The 13,141-nt window shown below is 59.2% G+C and overlaps 1 protein-coding gene and 3 non-coding genes across 4 annotated transcripts; all 4 read left to right on the forward strand.

The window, feature by feature from the left end:
• Positions 1–4,571: 4,571 nt before the first annotated feature.
• LOC149522090 (uncharacterized protein T26G10.4-like) lies at positions 4,572–6,067 on the forward strand (the record flags this gene model as incomplete). The annotated part of the gene is made up of 1 exon (XM_089771473.1): positions 4,572–6,067. A coding segment is annotated over one exon (1,452 nt), but the record flags the coding sequence as incomplete, so codon positions are not given.
• Positions 6,068–7,436: 1,369 nt separating this feature from the next.
• On the forward strand, positions 7,437–7,622 carry LOC142825896 (U2 spliceosomal RNA). The gene has a single exon (XR_012900222.1). It is a non-coding gene; the product is annotated as a U2 spliceosomal RNA (small nuclear RNA).
• A 1,936-nt stretch (positions 7,623–9,558) lies between these two features.
• On the forward strand, positions 9,559–9,749 carry LOC142825899 (U2 spliceosomal RNA). The gene has a single exon (XR_016347442.1). It is a non-coding gene; the product is annotated as a U2 spliceosomal RNA (small nuclear RNA).
• Positions 9,750–11,692: 1,943 nt separating this feature from the next.
• LOC142825897 (U2 spliceosomal RNA) lies at positions 11,693–11,883 on the forward strand. Its single transcript, XR_012900223.1, has one exon. It is a non-coding gene; the product is annotated as a U2 spliceosomal RNA (small nuclear RNA).
• Positions 11,884–13,141: the final 1,258 nt, after the last annotated feature.

Consider the following 13,141-nt stretch of genomic DNA (forward strand, 5'->3'; position numbering starts at 1 on the left):
CCCAGAGGCCAGCTGAGCACACCACCTGATCACCATCATGCACCAGCCTCCCCCCCTTACCCATGACCCATCTTCCAACTAAACCCCACTAGTTAGCCCCTAGCCAAGTAAATACTTATAAGTCCCCTTAAATCTCTCCAACTACCAGACTTCAGGGAGCCCCCTCCCAACCCTGAGTGAACCACAGTCCAAGATCTGTGACCAGCCCTGCCCCACGGACTCCCCCCCCCCCAACCAACCAATTAATCCCCCCACAGATCTTTAATTGTGGGACCTGCCCCCCCCCACTGTGGTCACTAAACACCAACCCCACCCCAGAAATAGCCCACGACCCCCCTCAGAGTTACCCCCTCGGCCAATCAATAGCCCCCTCCCGGCCCTAGTCCCCCTCCCCCCCCCAGCCGGTTGTCTCTGTGATCTATCTTTCAGAATGGTGAGCCCTCAGACCAACCCCCGGAGCCCCCCCTCTTCGTCGCTGTCAAACCCTCCAAGAGACTCCAGCTCCTCAGAGGGCATCGTGTGGAGGCCCACCTGGACAGGAGTCGGACCCCGCTCACCAGACCTGGCGTCGACAGACCAAGAGGAAGCCTGGATGCCCACTGTTACCAGAGAGACTGCCATCACACCAGTAGCTGCCCAGAGCCCAGAGCCCGAGGCCCTGCTGCCCTCTTCACCATCCAAGCAACTTCCTGACGCTCCCGGACACCCCACTTCATATGAGGACCCAAGCAGGACCCAGTTCGACTTCGCCCCCGCTCAACCAATGGACCCCCAGCCATGCCCGTTATATCAAGCTGACTGGGCACCACCTACAACCATGGACATTGACTCTTCACCTTGCTTTGCGGGGTCCGGTATGCCTCCCGATAGAGGGATCTGCCCATACCCAAACCAGGCCTGGCACCCCCACCAGGAGGAATTAGCCCTCCTGAGCCCCCCCCGGGTCCCTACTCCCAGAAGCCATATCCCCCCCCACTGTCCTGGGAATTATTCTCATGGCCCTCATCCAATAGTCCCCCCCTCCCTGAATCCCCGAAGACGTAGTCACCCGCGCGGTTCCTATCATCCTCTAGCTCGAGCCCCCCCGACCCAGAGCCCCAGCACCAGCCCCCCCCAACTCAAACTCTCCCCCACTAGACCCGCACCAGGTCACAGAGAGCCCGACTTCCCCCCACCAGGGGCCCCAGTCTACCCAGTCCCCGTCACCTAATGCACCCTCCACCACACGCTCAGCCTATTGCCCCAACTCATCCACCTCCTCCATAGCCTCATACGCTGACGCGGTAAAGACCAAGGCCCACAAGCCATCCACCCGCTCCTGAGAGCCCACTAACAAGAGGGGGTCCCAGAGCTCAAAGACGGCAGCCCACAAGGAACCTAGTACAAACCACAAATCTGCCGCCTCCCTTAAACCATCAAGCAACTCCCCCTCGGCCGAGGGTTCCCCTGCTACCCCATCACCCACCGCCCCTGCACCAAAGCACATGCCCCACGTACCCCGAGTTCCCCAACCGTCCACCTCCCGGAGGGCCCAGTCCAACGCCCCCCCCCACGAACGCTCCAAACACAAATCGAGGGATCGCCAACTCTCGTCCCCTTAGAACCTGTAGACAACAAGCGTTGCCCATCCCCCCCCCCCCTCACAGTCCCTTCCTCCACCATCCCCCCCCCACTTCCGAGTCCATGTCTGAGGGACTCTCCTCCTCACCTTCCTATGTCCCAGAATACTCCTCCTCTAGCGACCTCCCAAAGAAAGCCCTCCGCAGCCACCCCACATCAGCCTCCCGGGGTTCTCCCCTTACCCCACCATCCACCGCCCCTGCACCAAAGCACAAGCCCCATGCTCCCCGAATCCCCCAATCGTCCACCTCCCGGAGAGCCCAGTCCACCACGCCCCCCACGGGTGCCCCAACTCTAACCCTAGGGATCGCTAACTCCCATCCCATTAGAACCTGTCGGCAGCAAGCGCTGCCTATCTCCCTACGCACTGACCCTTTTTCCACTACTTCCTCCTCCGCTTCTGAGTCCATGTCTGAAGGACTCTCCTCCTCACCTCCCTACATCCCAGAACCTTCCTCCTCTAGGGCCCTCCCCAAGAAAGTACTCCGCAACCCCCCCACATCAGCCTCCCAGGGTCGAAGAGCTCCCCCTCAGCCCATCATCTACTCAAGACACTCACCCCCCACTGTTACGTCCCAGCCAGAAGCCCCATCCGAGAGGCCACTTGGTACCACCTACATTGACTTTCCCCTCCGCAAGGGCCGCCTCCCATGCCCATATTGCTCCACCTTTCGGGGCTCATTAACGTTGGGAGCCCTCAGCAAGCACATGCGCAGCATACACCACAAACAAATCGGATTTCGATGCAGAAAATGCAAGGACCGTTTCCACACACAAAAAGCATGTAAACTGCATCAACTCTCCTGCATGCCTCCGGAGTCAGAAGCAGCTGGACCAAGTGGGCCAACATTGTGGGCCGCAGAGGATGCAACTCCAACTCCCCCGCCACCAGAGAATGGATTGCCTGACTCAAGACCGCTGCCAGCAGTCCAACAAAACCCACCAAAAGCCACGACTCCCCCAGCAGAGATCCACCAACACACCCCAACCCCGGAGACAACCGAGACCACCATACGCCACAACACTCATGCTATCGCCCCACACGTGAGTCAACCAGCCGGTCACTCTGCCACCGCTGAGCCCTCGCTCTCCCAAAATGTAAGGGCCTTCATCAACGACATCCGCCAATACACCTCACCACAACACCAACCTTCACACCAGTCCATGAGAGATCACAACCCGACCCCCACACTAACCCAGGGACAGTCTCCAGGCTGGATCGCCGCACCCCATGGCTCCATGATTACCACCAGGGCCCAGATACACGCACCCAACAACTCTACACCCACCTGCCAAACCCATCACCGCCCGCAGGTACTCACCCAACACAGCACTGAACCAGGTTGGACCAGGGACACCCACCGGCTACCAGGGCCCAGCGACCAGATCCATGAGGACCCCCTGAGCCCAGCCCCAACATCCACTGCACAAGAGGCCAGCAACGTGCAACAAGGTACCGTAAGTGGCACCGCCCCACCTCTACCCTCCATCGAACCTCTCAATGACCTTGACCTCTTCAACCAGTCGCTCCAGGGACGGCGCCAACCCCGGGAACGTACCGCCACAGCCTGGCAGCTCCTCTGGCAATCGGCATTGGCCGAGACATCATCCTTCCCTGATTTGGAAACTGCCATCAGTAAACTCACAGCCGAACTCACAGAGGAAGCCCGTCCAGCAGGAACACAACGAACTACAAAAAGACCCCACCAAGACCATAATGCCCCCCCACAGCGAGGCCAGAATACTCCGAGACCCACGACGGCTCCACGTGAAGAGAGAGGAGCCGGAGGAGGGGACGCTGCCTGCCGCAATAACCCGGCTGCTGCTACCCGCCTCCAACGCCTCTACAGATCCAGCCGCCCGAAGGCAATGAGAGAAGTGCTCCAGGAGAAGCCGGACTTCTGCTCCATCCCCGCACCACAACTCCATGAATACTTCTCCAATGTCTTCGACCAAAACACCTACAACCCCGCACCACGACCAGTCTGCCTGCCCCAGCTACCCCGGGTCATGCCATCAGAAGCCCTGGAATCAGCCTTTACTCCCTCAGAGGTATCCGCCCGGCTGCTGAGAACCTCCAACACTGCCCCGGGAAAGGACGGCATAGGCTACCAACTCCTTAAGAAGTGCGACCCAGGCTGCCTAGTGCTCATGACAGTCTATAACCTGTGCATGAAACACCAACGTATCCCCAAATCCTGGAACGAATCAATGACGGTCCTATCCTTCAAAAAAGGGGACAAGATGGATGCGGGCAACTGGAGGCCCATCTCTCTCTCAAGTACACTCTACAAGCTGTACACCAGCTGCCTGGCAGCGAGGATTACAAACTGGGCGATGGAGGGAGGGGCCATCAGTACTTCACAAAAAGGATTCATGTCATATGAAGGGTGCTATGAGCACAACTTTATTCTCCAATCAGCCATCCACTCGTCCAGGCGGAACCACAAGGAGCTGGCAGTGGCCTGGCTCGACCTGACTAATGCATTTGGTTCCATCCCCCACCGGCACATCATCTCCACCCTCAAAGAATTCGGCATGCCAGTCACCTTCCTGAACCTCCTGAGCGACCTCTACAGTGATTGCTCCACAACCATTAGAGCGGAAACCGGAGAAACTCCCCTCATCCCCATCAAGCGAGGCGTCAAACAGGGATGCCCACTCTTCTTCGGGGAATCACTGCCAACCCAGCGGGCTTCACGCTCCATGGCCACAAAATCAACATCCTGGCCTACGCGGACGACCTGGTCCTCCTGACAGATTGCACGTCGGGCCTCCAACAACTTCTTGACATTGCTGGCCAAGCAGCAGAGTGGATGGGGCTCTCCTTCAATGCGAAAAAATGCGCCTCCCTCCACACCTTGGGTAATAATGAAGACCCAGTGAGACCCACTCAACTCAAGATCCAAGGACGGCCCATGGTGGCTCTGAAGGAAGGTGAGTCCTACTAACACCTGGCCACGCCAACCGGGGTCAGGGTCCAGCAGACCCCCTCACAGACTCTCGACTCCATCCTTAGCGACGCAAGGAAACTCGATGTCTCCCTGCTGGCTCCATGGCAGAAAATAGACGCCCTCAACACCTTCCTCCTACCCCGCATCCCCTTCGCTCTTCGGGGCTCGGCGGTGGCCAAAGGCCCTCTGACCAAAGCAGACAAAGCCATCCGCAGCCTGGTTAAGAAATGGCTCTACCTGCCTCAGCGGGCAGCAACAGACATAATTTACATTCCCTACAGGCAAGGAGGGGCCAATGTCTGTCGCCTGGGAGACCTGTGCGACGTGGCCATCATCACTCACGCATACCGCCTCCTCACGTGCCCGGACAACAGAGTCAGCGCCATCGCCCAGGCAGCAGTAACGGAAACCACCCGCAGGCGCATCACCAGGAACCCCACCCAACAAGACATAGCAACATACCTCAGCGGATCACTGGAGGCAGAGTTTGGAAGGGAAGGAGGCGACCTCTCCTCCCTCTGGTCCCGCGCCCGTGTAGCCACTCGCCGTCTCAAGAAGCGACTCGGCTGCCACTGGAGCTGGGACGAGGCCCGATCCACTCTTGGCTTTGTCATCCCCCACATCGGCTCAGAAAGACGCACCACCATCACCCCACAAACCAGGAAATTCATCGAAAGACTGCTCAAGACGTCCCTGCGCCGCCACTACATACACAATCTAAAACAAAAACCAGACCAGGGCAGGGTCTTTGAAGTGAGCAGCCGGTGGGACGCCAGCAACCATTTCATGCAACGAGGCAACTTCACCCGCTTCGCAGACTGGCGCTTCATCCATAGAGCGCGCCTCAACTGCGTCCCCCTCAACGCGGCCATTCGCCATGGGAACCGGGATAAACGCTGCAGGCGGTGCGGTAACTACGACGAGACCCTTCTCCACGTCCTCTGCGGTTGCACGACCCACTCAACAGCCTGGAAACTACGCCACAACGCTATCCAAACCCGTATAGTGAAGGCGCTCCCCCCAACACTTGGCACGGTGCTCGAGGACGCCGTCATCCCAGGGTCAAACTGCTCCCTCCGTCCGGACATTGTGATTACTCAAGAAGAAACTAAGAAAATCACAATGATCGAGGTGTCCGTCCCCTTCGAGAACCGGCCAGCTGCACTCCAGGCGGCCCGCTTAAGAAAAATCGTAAAATACTCCGGGCTGGTGGACACTTTACGGGCGCAAGGTTACACGGTGGACCTCTACGTCCTGCTAGTGGGGGCGCTGGGCTCCTGGGACCCCAAAAATGAGGCAACCCTGGAGGCGTGTAACATCGGGAAAAAATACGCTAACCTGATGCGCCGCCTGATGGTGTCAGACACTATCCGGTGGTCCAGGGACATTTACATCGAACATGTCACTGGCCACCGCCAATTCCAACCCCCAGAACCACAGCCCACCTGAACCTCAAGGCCCAATTAGAATAGCAATGTGTGCCACCATCCCCCCCCCCCTCCCCCGTGTGCATGTAGTTGTTGAGTGAGTCCAATTGTCTAGGTCCAGCAACTTCCCTCACCCCTCTACGCCCCCCGCCCCCCATAACTCTGCCACTGCCTCCATCCCTTCCCTAACTTCCCCTACTAATACCTAAGATATACTTTAAAAAAAAAAAAAATCCCCCGGGTGTGTAACACGTCCTGACCAAGAGGACACGGATGCAGCTGAAGAGGACGCCGCGGGACCCACTCCCGTCTCCGGAAATACTCCCCTGGTAACCAACCTCTTAACCCTTGTGCTTCGTCTCTCGGCGCCGATCCTGGGCCCGTATCCTGCCCCGCCTGGTCAGTCATTTCTCCCCACTTTCAACTTATCCACCATTTACTTGCTCAGGGGAGTCTCCTACCCCCCTCCAGGCGGGAGCAACAAAGGGGACCAGGATACGGTAATAAGGGAAGCCAAGGGACACGGAATTCGGGGAACTGAAGGTCTACTATGCTTACGCTTACACATTCTCAACACAGAACCAGGAGCAGATCGTGGATTACACCCGGGGCATAGGCATAGGTCTGATTAGTATGGGTGTGTCAGTACCCCCCCAACCACTAGACTCCCCGCCCCTACTAACCCCCCTACCCTACCCCCCTAGGCCATTCCACTATCCAACTCCTGTCCCGTACATATGGAGGAATAACTGCGAGTGTGACTGTGTAGGTTTAAGTATGTATGTATGTATGATCGAATTGTACCTCCCCTCCCGCTCCCCAAGATTTAGACCACTAGAACCTTCACCCGACTCGAAGTCGTAAACCAGGCACGCTTGCCCTCCCACAACGGACAGCCCACTCAATTGGTCCCATGATCCCCGCATTCACTCCCAGGCACACTGACCCTGCGTACGCCCCCATAATCCAACCAATGGTGCGATGCTCACCCTACCGAATCCATATCCAAATCCAACCCACTTAAACTACCAGTTCAACCCCAGAATGAGCACCGCCACCAAACCCCCATCCGCTACCCAGATAACCACCCCACTGGCGGTCTACATCCGGGGCCCCACACCCCCCTTCTTTCCATTCACTTTGGGCTTCTAACTAGCCACACTCCAAACCCCCCCGCCCCAAGCCTCCCCCTCCCTCAGGAACTACCTACTCTTTGCACCCCTCAACGAAAGGCCTAAGCCATCGTTCCAAAGGAGGAAGGCATCCCACCAACGGGCCCCCCCGGGGGGAGCCCAAACTCCCCACCACGGGCCATAAACCCAGGCCCCCAGGGCATAGATCCCCCCTACCACCATACCTCAAGCCGGCTACCGGATGTACCCATTCTCTCAGTCCTACTTGTTACTCAAAATTGTCTATCATAATTTATGTATTGTTTGTCTTTAAAAATTCTCTAAATAAACGTCAATCTGTTCTTATCAGTTTAATATCTGATATGATCTCTATCTGAGATCTTTATATTAAATGGATTTTTGGAACAGGGGGTCGGAACAGGAGCTTGCTCCGTCCACTCCACGCATCGACCTGGTATTGCAGTACTTCCAGGAGCGGTGCACCTCCCCTCGGGGAGCTACCTGTGCGGTGCCAAAAATAGACCTGAGTGCCCTTTGGGGAAAGAGAAAGGAATTATTTAAAAAAAAAAAATGGCGTGTGTGTCTCAATAAAAAGTCCCCCAGAAAAATCTCTGCTGTGTGTGTGTGTGCCTGTGCGCCGGGGGCGGGGCTGCGCTGTGCGTCTCCGGGGGGAGGTCTTGGCAAACCACCACCACAACAACAAGAAAGAGAAAGCAAAAAAACTCGCACACGCCCCCCCCCCCCCCCCAAACAACCCCGCCCGCCGCAAGGTTTGTTTGCAAAGGCAGCCAGAGGAGGCAAGCCGCCGCTTTTTTTCTTTTCTTGTCTTTTATAACTAAATAAGCGTCCCCATACGAATCAGTGCAAGGAATGGGAGTGCCTGACTGACTGAAGAGAGAAGAGAAGAGAAGAGAAGAGAAGAGAAGAGAAGAGAAGAGAAGAGAAGAGAAGAGAAGAGAAGAGAAGAGGTTTTCTTCAAAGGCAGGCAGCGGAGGCAAGCCGCCGCTTTTTTTCTTTTCTTGTCTTTTATAACTAAATAAGGGTCCCCATACGAATCAGTGCAAGGAATGGGAGTGCATGACTGACTGACGGACTGACTGACTGAAGGAGTGAGTGAGTGAGTGAGGGAGAGAAGAGGTTTTTTCAAAGGCAGCAGAGGCAAGCCGCCGCTTTTTTTTTTTTTTTTTTTTTTTTTTTTAAATCAATCAAGGGGGAGTGAGTGAGTGAGTGAGTGAGTGCTTGGAAAAGCAGAGGCGGAGGCAGAAAGACTGCGGCCAAGCAGTCTGCGGGGCGTCGGCCTTGCCAGCGAGCTGTGGAGGAGCCCCGTTCACACCCCATTCACACCTGCCGCTCCTGCCGGCAGGGACGGGGCGGGGCGGGGCGTCGGACCCGCGAGCGGGGCTGTCAGGGAGCAGTTGACGAGCCCCGTTCAACACGGGACTATCCGCTTCTGCAGGCAGCTGAGCGGCCGGGTAAGCGAGGAGGAGGCGGCGGGGGGGCGGAGCCCGCATGCAGATGGCCGGCGGAGGCTGCCGGGAGGGAAGGAAGGAGGGAGGGAGGCGAGCGGGGCGCCGCCCGGAGGGCCCCCGGCGCCCGCCCCCAGCCGGGGCTCCCTGCTCCGAGGGAGGGGAGGCCGAAGGAGGCGCGCGGGGCGGGCGAGCCGGTGCGGTCCCCGTGAGCGAGGAGAGGGCGGCGGGCGGTGAGCGAGCGGGCGGGACTTAGAAAAATTTTATCCCCCGGCGCTGGGGGACGTCTTGGGAGGGGGAGAGTACGTCTGTGGGCGTCCTGAGGTAAGGGGGGCTGCGTGCGTGAGGGTGGGAGGGGGAGGGAGCCCCAGCCCCAGCCCCAGCCCCAGCCGAGAGTGTAGTATACAGGATGTCCCCACTCGCCGCTCTTCTGGGCTGCTAAATCTGCCGCTCGGCTGGAGGCCAGCCCAGTCGCTCTTTGCTCTGCTCTGCTCTGCTTTGCTGTTCCCGGACTGCCGTCCTCAGTCGGCCTGCATGGCATGGCATGGCAAGCAGAAGGAAGGAGTGTCTGCCCAGCCGAGGCCATGCCAAAGCCGCCGCCGCTAACACAGGCCGGCCGGCCGACCTGCTCGGCTGTCACCATGATGACGCCGGGCGCCAGGAGGAGCCATGCAGATGAACGCCGGCCAGCCAACCCGGCCCGCCGCGGGGAGCGGCCTCAGCAAGGTCTGGCGCCGGTCGCCGAGGGCGGGTTCCCAGGGGCGGTGGCCGAGCGTGGCCGGCGCACGCCCTCCGCCCCTGGGGCGCGGGAGCGTCGGCTGCAGGGCCCTGGCCGCCGAGCGGTGGCTCCGGAAGCCTGGCGACCGTCGCGGACGGGCGGCGCGCGACCGCCGGGCGCTCCCGGTAAGGCGGAGACGTGAGGGCGAGGGGGTACCTCGGACGGGGGGCGACGCAAGCCATCGCTTCTCGGCCTTTTGGCTAAGATCAAGTGTAGTATCTGTTCTTATCAGTTTAATATCTGATATGATCTCTATCTGAGATCTTTATATTAAATGGATTTTTGGAACAGGGGGTCGGAACAGGAGCTTGCTCCGTCCACTCCACGCATCGACCTGGTATTGCAGTACTTCCAGGAGCGGTGCACCTCCCCTCGGGGAGCTACCTGTGCGGTGCCAAAAATAGACCTGAGTGCCCTTTGGGGAAAGAGAAAGGAATTATTTAAAAAAAAAAAATGGCGTGTGTGTCTCAATAAAAAGTCCCCCAGAAAAATCTCTGCTGTGTGTGTGTGTGCCTGTGCGCCGGGGGCGGGGCTGCGCTGTGCGTCTCCGGGGGGAGGTCTTGGCAAACCACCACCACAACAACAAGAAAGAGAAAGCAAAAAAACTCGCACACGCCCCCCCCCCCCCCCCCCCCCAAACAACCCCGCCCGCCGCAAGGTTTGTTTGCAAAGGCAGCCAGAGGAGGCAAGCCGCCGCTTTTTTTCTTTTCTTGTCTTTTATAACTAAATAAGCGTCCCCATACGAATCAGTGCAAGGAATGGGAGTGCCTGACTGACTGAAGAGAGAAGAGAAGAGAAGAGAAGAGAAGAGAAGAGAAGAGAAGAGAAGAGAAGAGAAGAGAAGAGAAGAGAAGAGGTTTTCTTCAAAGGCAGGCAGCGGAGGCAAGCCGCCGCTTTTTTTCTTTTCTTGTCTTTTATAACTAAATAAGGGTCCCCATACGAATCAGTGCAAGGAATGGGAGTGCATGACTGACTGACGGACTGACTGACTGAAGGAGTGAGTGAGTGAGTGAGGGAGAGAAGAGGTTTTTTCAAAGGCAGCAGAGGCAAGCCGCCGCTTTTTTTTTTTTTTTTTTTTTTTTAAATCAATCAAGGGGGAGTGAGTGAGTGAGTGAGTGAGTGCTTGGAAAAGCAGAGGCGGAGGCAGAAAGACTGCGGCCAAGCAGTCTGCGGGGCGTCGGCCTTGCCAGCGAGCTGTGGAGGAGCCCCGTTCACACCCCATTCACACCTGCCGCTCCTGCCGGCAGGGACGGGGCGGGGCGGGGCGTCGGACCCGCGAGCGGGGCTGTCAGGGAGCAGTTGACGAGCCCCGTTCAACACGGGACTATCCGCTTCTGCAGGCAGCTGAGCGGCCGGGTAAGCGAGGAGGAGGCGGCGGGGGGGCGGAGCCCGCATGCAGATGGCCGGCGGAGGCTGCCGGGAGGGAAGGAAGGAGGGAGGGAGGCGAGCGGGGCGCCGCCCGGAGGGCCCCCGGCGCCCGCCCCCAGCCGGGGCTCCCTGCTCCGAGGGAGGGGAGGCCGAAGGAGGCGCGCGGGGCGGGCGAGCCGGTGCGGTCCCCGTGAGCGAGGAGAGGGCGGCGGGCGGTGAGCGAGCGGGCGGGACTTAGAAAAATTTTATCCCCCGGCGCTGGGGGACGTCTTGGGAGGGGGAGAGTACGTCTGTGGGCGTCCTGAGGTAAGGGGGGCTGCGTGCGTGAGGGTGGGAGGGGGAGGGAGCCCCAGCCCCAGCCCCAGCCCCAGCCCCAGCCGAGAGTGTAGTATACAGGATGTCCCCACTCGCCGCTCTTCTGGGCTGCTAAATCTGCCGCTCGGCTGGAGGCCAGCCCAGTCGCTCTTTGCTCTGCTCTGCTCTGCTTTGCTGTTCCCGGACTGCCGTCCTCAGTCGGCCTGCATGGCATGGCATGGCAAGCAGAAGGAAGGAGTGTCTGCCCAGCCGAGGCCATGCCAAAGCCGCCGCCGCTAACACAGGCCGGCCGGCCGACCTGCTCGGCTGTCACCATGATGACGCCGGGCGCCAGGAGGAGCCATGCAGATGAACGCCGGCCAGCCAACCCGGCCCGCCGCGGGGAGCGGCCTCAGCAAGGTCTGGCGCCGGTCGCCGAGGGCGGGTTCCCAGGGGCGGTGGCCGAGCGTGGCCGGCGCACGCCCTCCGCCCCTGGGGCGCGGGAGCGTCGGCTGCAGGGCCCTGGCCGCCGAGCGGTGGCTCCGGAAGCCTGGCGACCGTCGCGGACGGGCGGCGCGCGACCGCCGGGCGCTCCCGGTAAGGCGGAGACGTGAGGGCGAGGGGGTACCTCGGACGGGGGGCGACGCAAGCCATCGCTTCTCGGCCTTTTGGCTAAGATCAAGTGTAGTATCTGTTCTTATCAGTTTAATATCTGATATGATCTCTATCTGAGATCTTTATATTAAATGGATTTTTGGAACAGGGGGTCGGAACAGGAGCTTGCTCCGTCCACTCCACGCATCGACCTGGTATTGCAGTACTTCCAGGAGCGGTGCACCTCCCCTCGGGGAGCTACCTGTGCGGTGCCAAAAATAGACCTGAGTGCCCTTTGGGGAAAGAGAAAGGAATTATTTAAAAAAAAAAAATGGCGTGTGTGTCTCAATAAAAAGTCCCCCAGAAAAATCTCTGCTGTGTGTGTGTGTGCCTGTGCGCCGGGGGCGGGGCTGCGCTGTGCGTCTCCGGGGGGAGGTCTTGGCAAACCACCACCACAACAACAAGAAAGAGAAAGCAAAAAAACTCGCACACGCCCCCCCCCCCCCCCCCCCCAAACAACCCCGCCCGCCGCAAGGTTTGTTTGCAAAGGCAGCCAGAGGAGGCAAGCCGCCGCTTTTTTTCTTTTCTTGTCTTTTATAACTAAATAAGCGTCCCCATACGAATCAGTGCAAGGAATGGGAGTGCCTGACTGACTGAAGAGAGAAGAGAAGAGAAGAGAAGAGAAGAGAAGAGAAGAGAAGAGAAGAGGTTTTCTTCAAAGGCAGGCAGCGGAGGCAAGCCGCCGCTTTTTTTCTTTTCTTGTCTTTTATAACTAAATAAGGGTCCCCATACGAATCAGTGCAAGGAATGGGAGTGCATGACTGACTGACGGACTGACTGACTGAAGGAGTGAGTGAGTGAGTGAGGGAGAGAAGAGGTTTTTTCAAAGGCAGCAGAGGCAAGCCGCCGCTTTTTTTTTTTTTTTTTTTTTTTTTTTTAAATCAATCAAGGGGGAGTGAGTGAGTGAGTGAGTGAGTGCTTGGAAAAGCAGAGGCGGAGGCAGAAAGACTGCGGCCAAGCAGTCTGCGGGGCGTCGGCCTTGCCAGCGAGCTGTGGAGGAGCCCCGTTCACACCCCATTCACACCTGCCGCTCCTGCCGGCAGGGACGGGGCGGGGCGGGGCGTCGGACCCGCGAGCGGGGCTGTCAGGGAGCAGTTGACGAGCCCCGTTCAACACGGGACTATCCGCTTCTGCAGGCAGCTGAGCGGCCGGGTAAGCGAGGAGGAGGCGGCGGGGGGGCGGAGCCCGCATGCAGATGGCCGGCGGAGGCTGCCGGGAGGGAAGGAAGGAGGGAGGGAGGCGAGCGGGGCGCCGCCCGGAGGGCCCCCGGCGCCCGCCCCCAGCCGGGGCTCCCTGCTCCGAGGGAGGGGAGGCCGAAGGAGGCGCGCGGGGCGGGCGAGCCGGTGCGGTCCCCGTGAGCGAGGAGAGGGCGGCGGGCGGTGAGCGAGCGGGCGGGACTTAGAAAAATTTTATCCCCCGGCGCTGGGGGACGTCTTGGGAGGGGGAG

The sequence above is a fragment of the Pelodiscus sinensis genome, chromosome 19, assembly GCF_052426305.1.
Source record: "Pelodiscus sinensis isolate ZL-2025 chromosome 19, ASM5242630v1, whole genome shotgun sequence".
Classification (NCBI taxonomy): Eukaryota; Metazoa; Chordata; order Testudines; family Trionychidae; genus Pelodiscus; species Pelodiscus sinensis.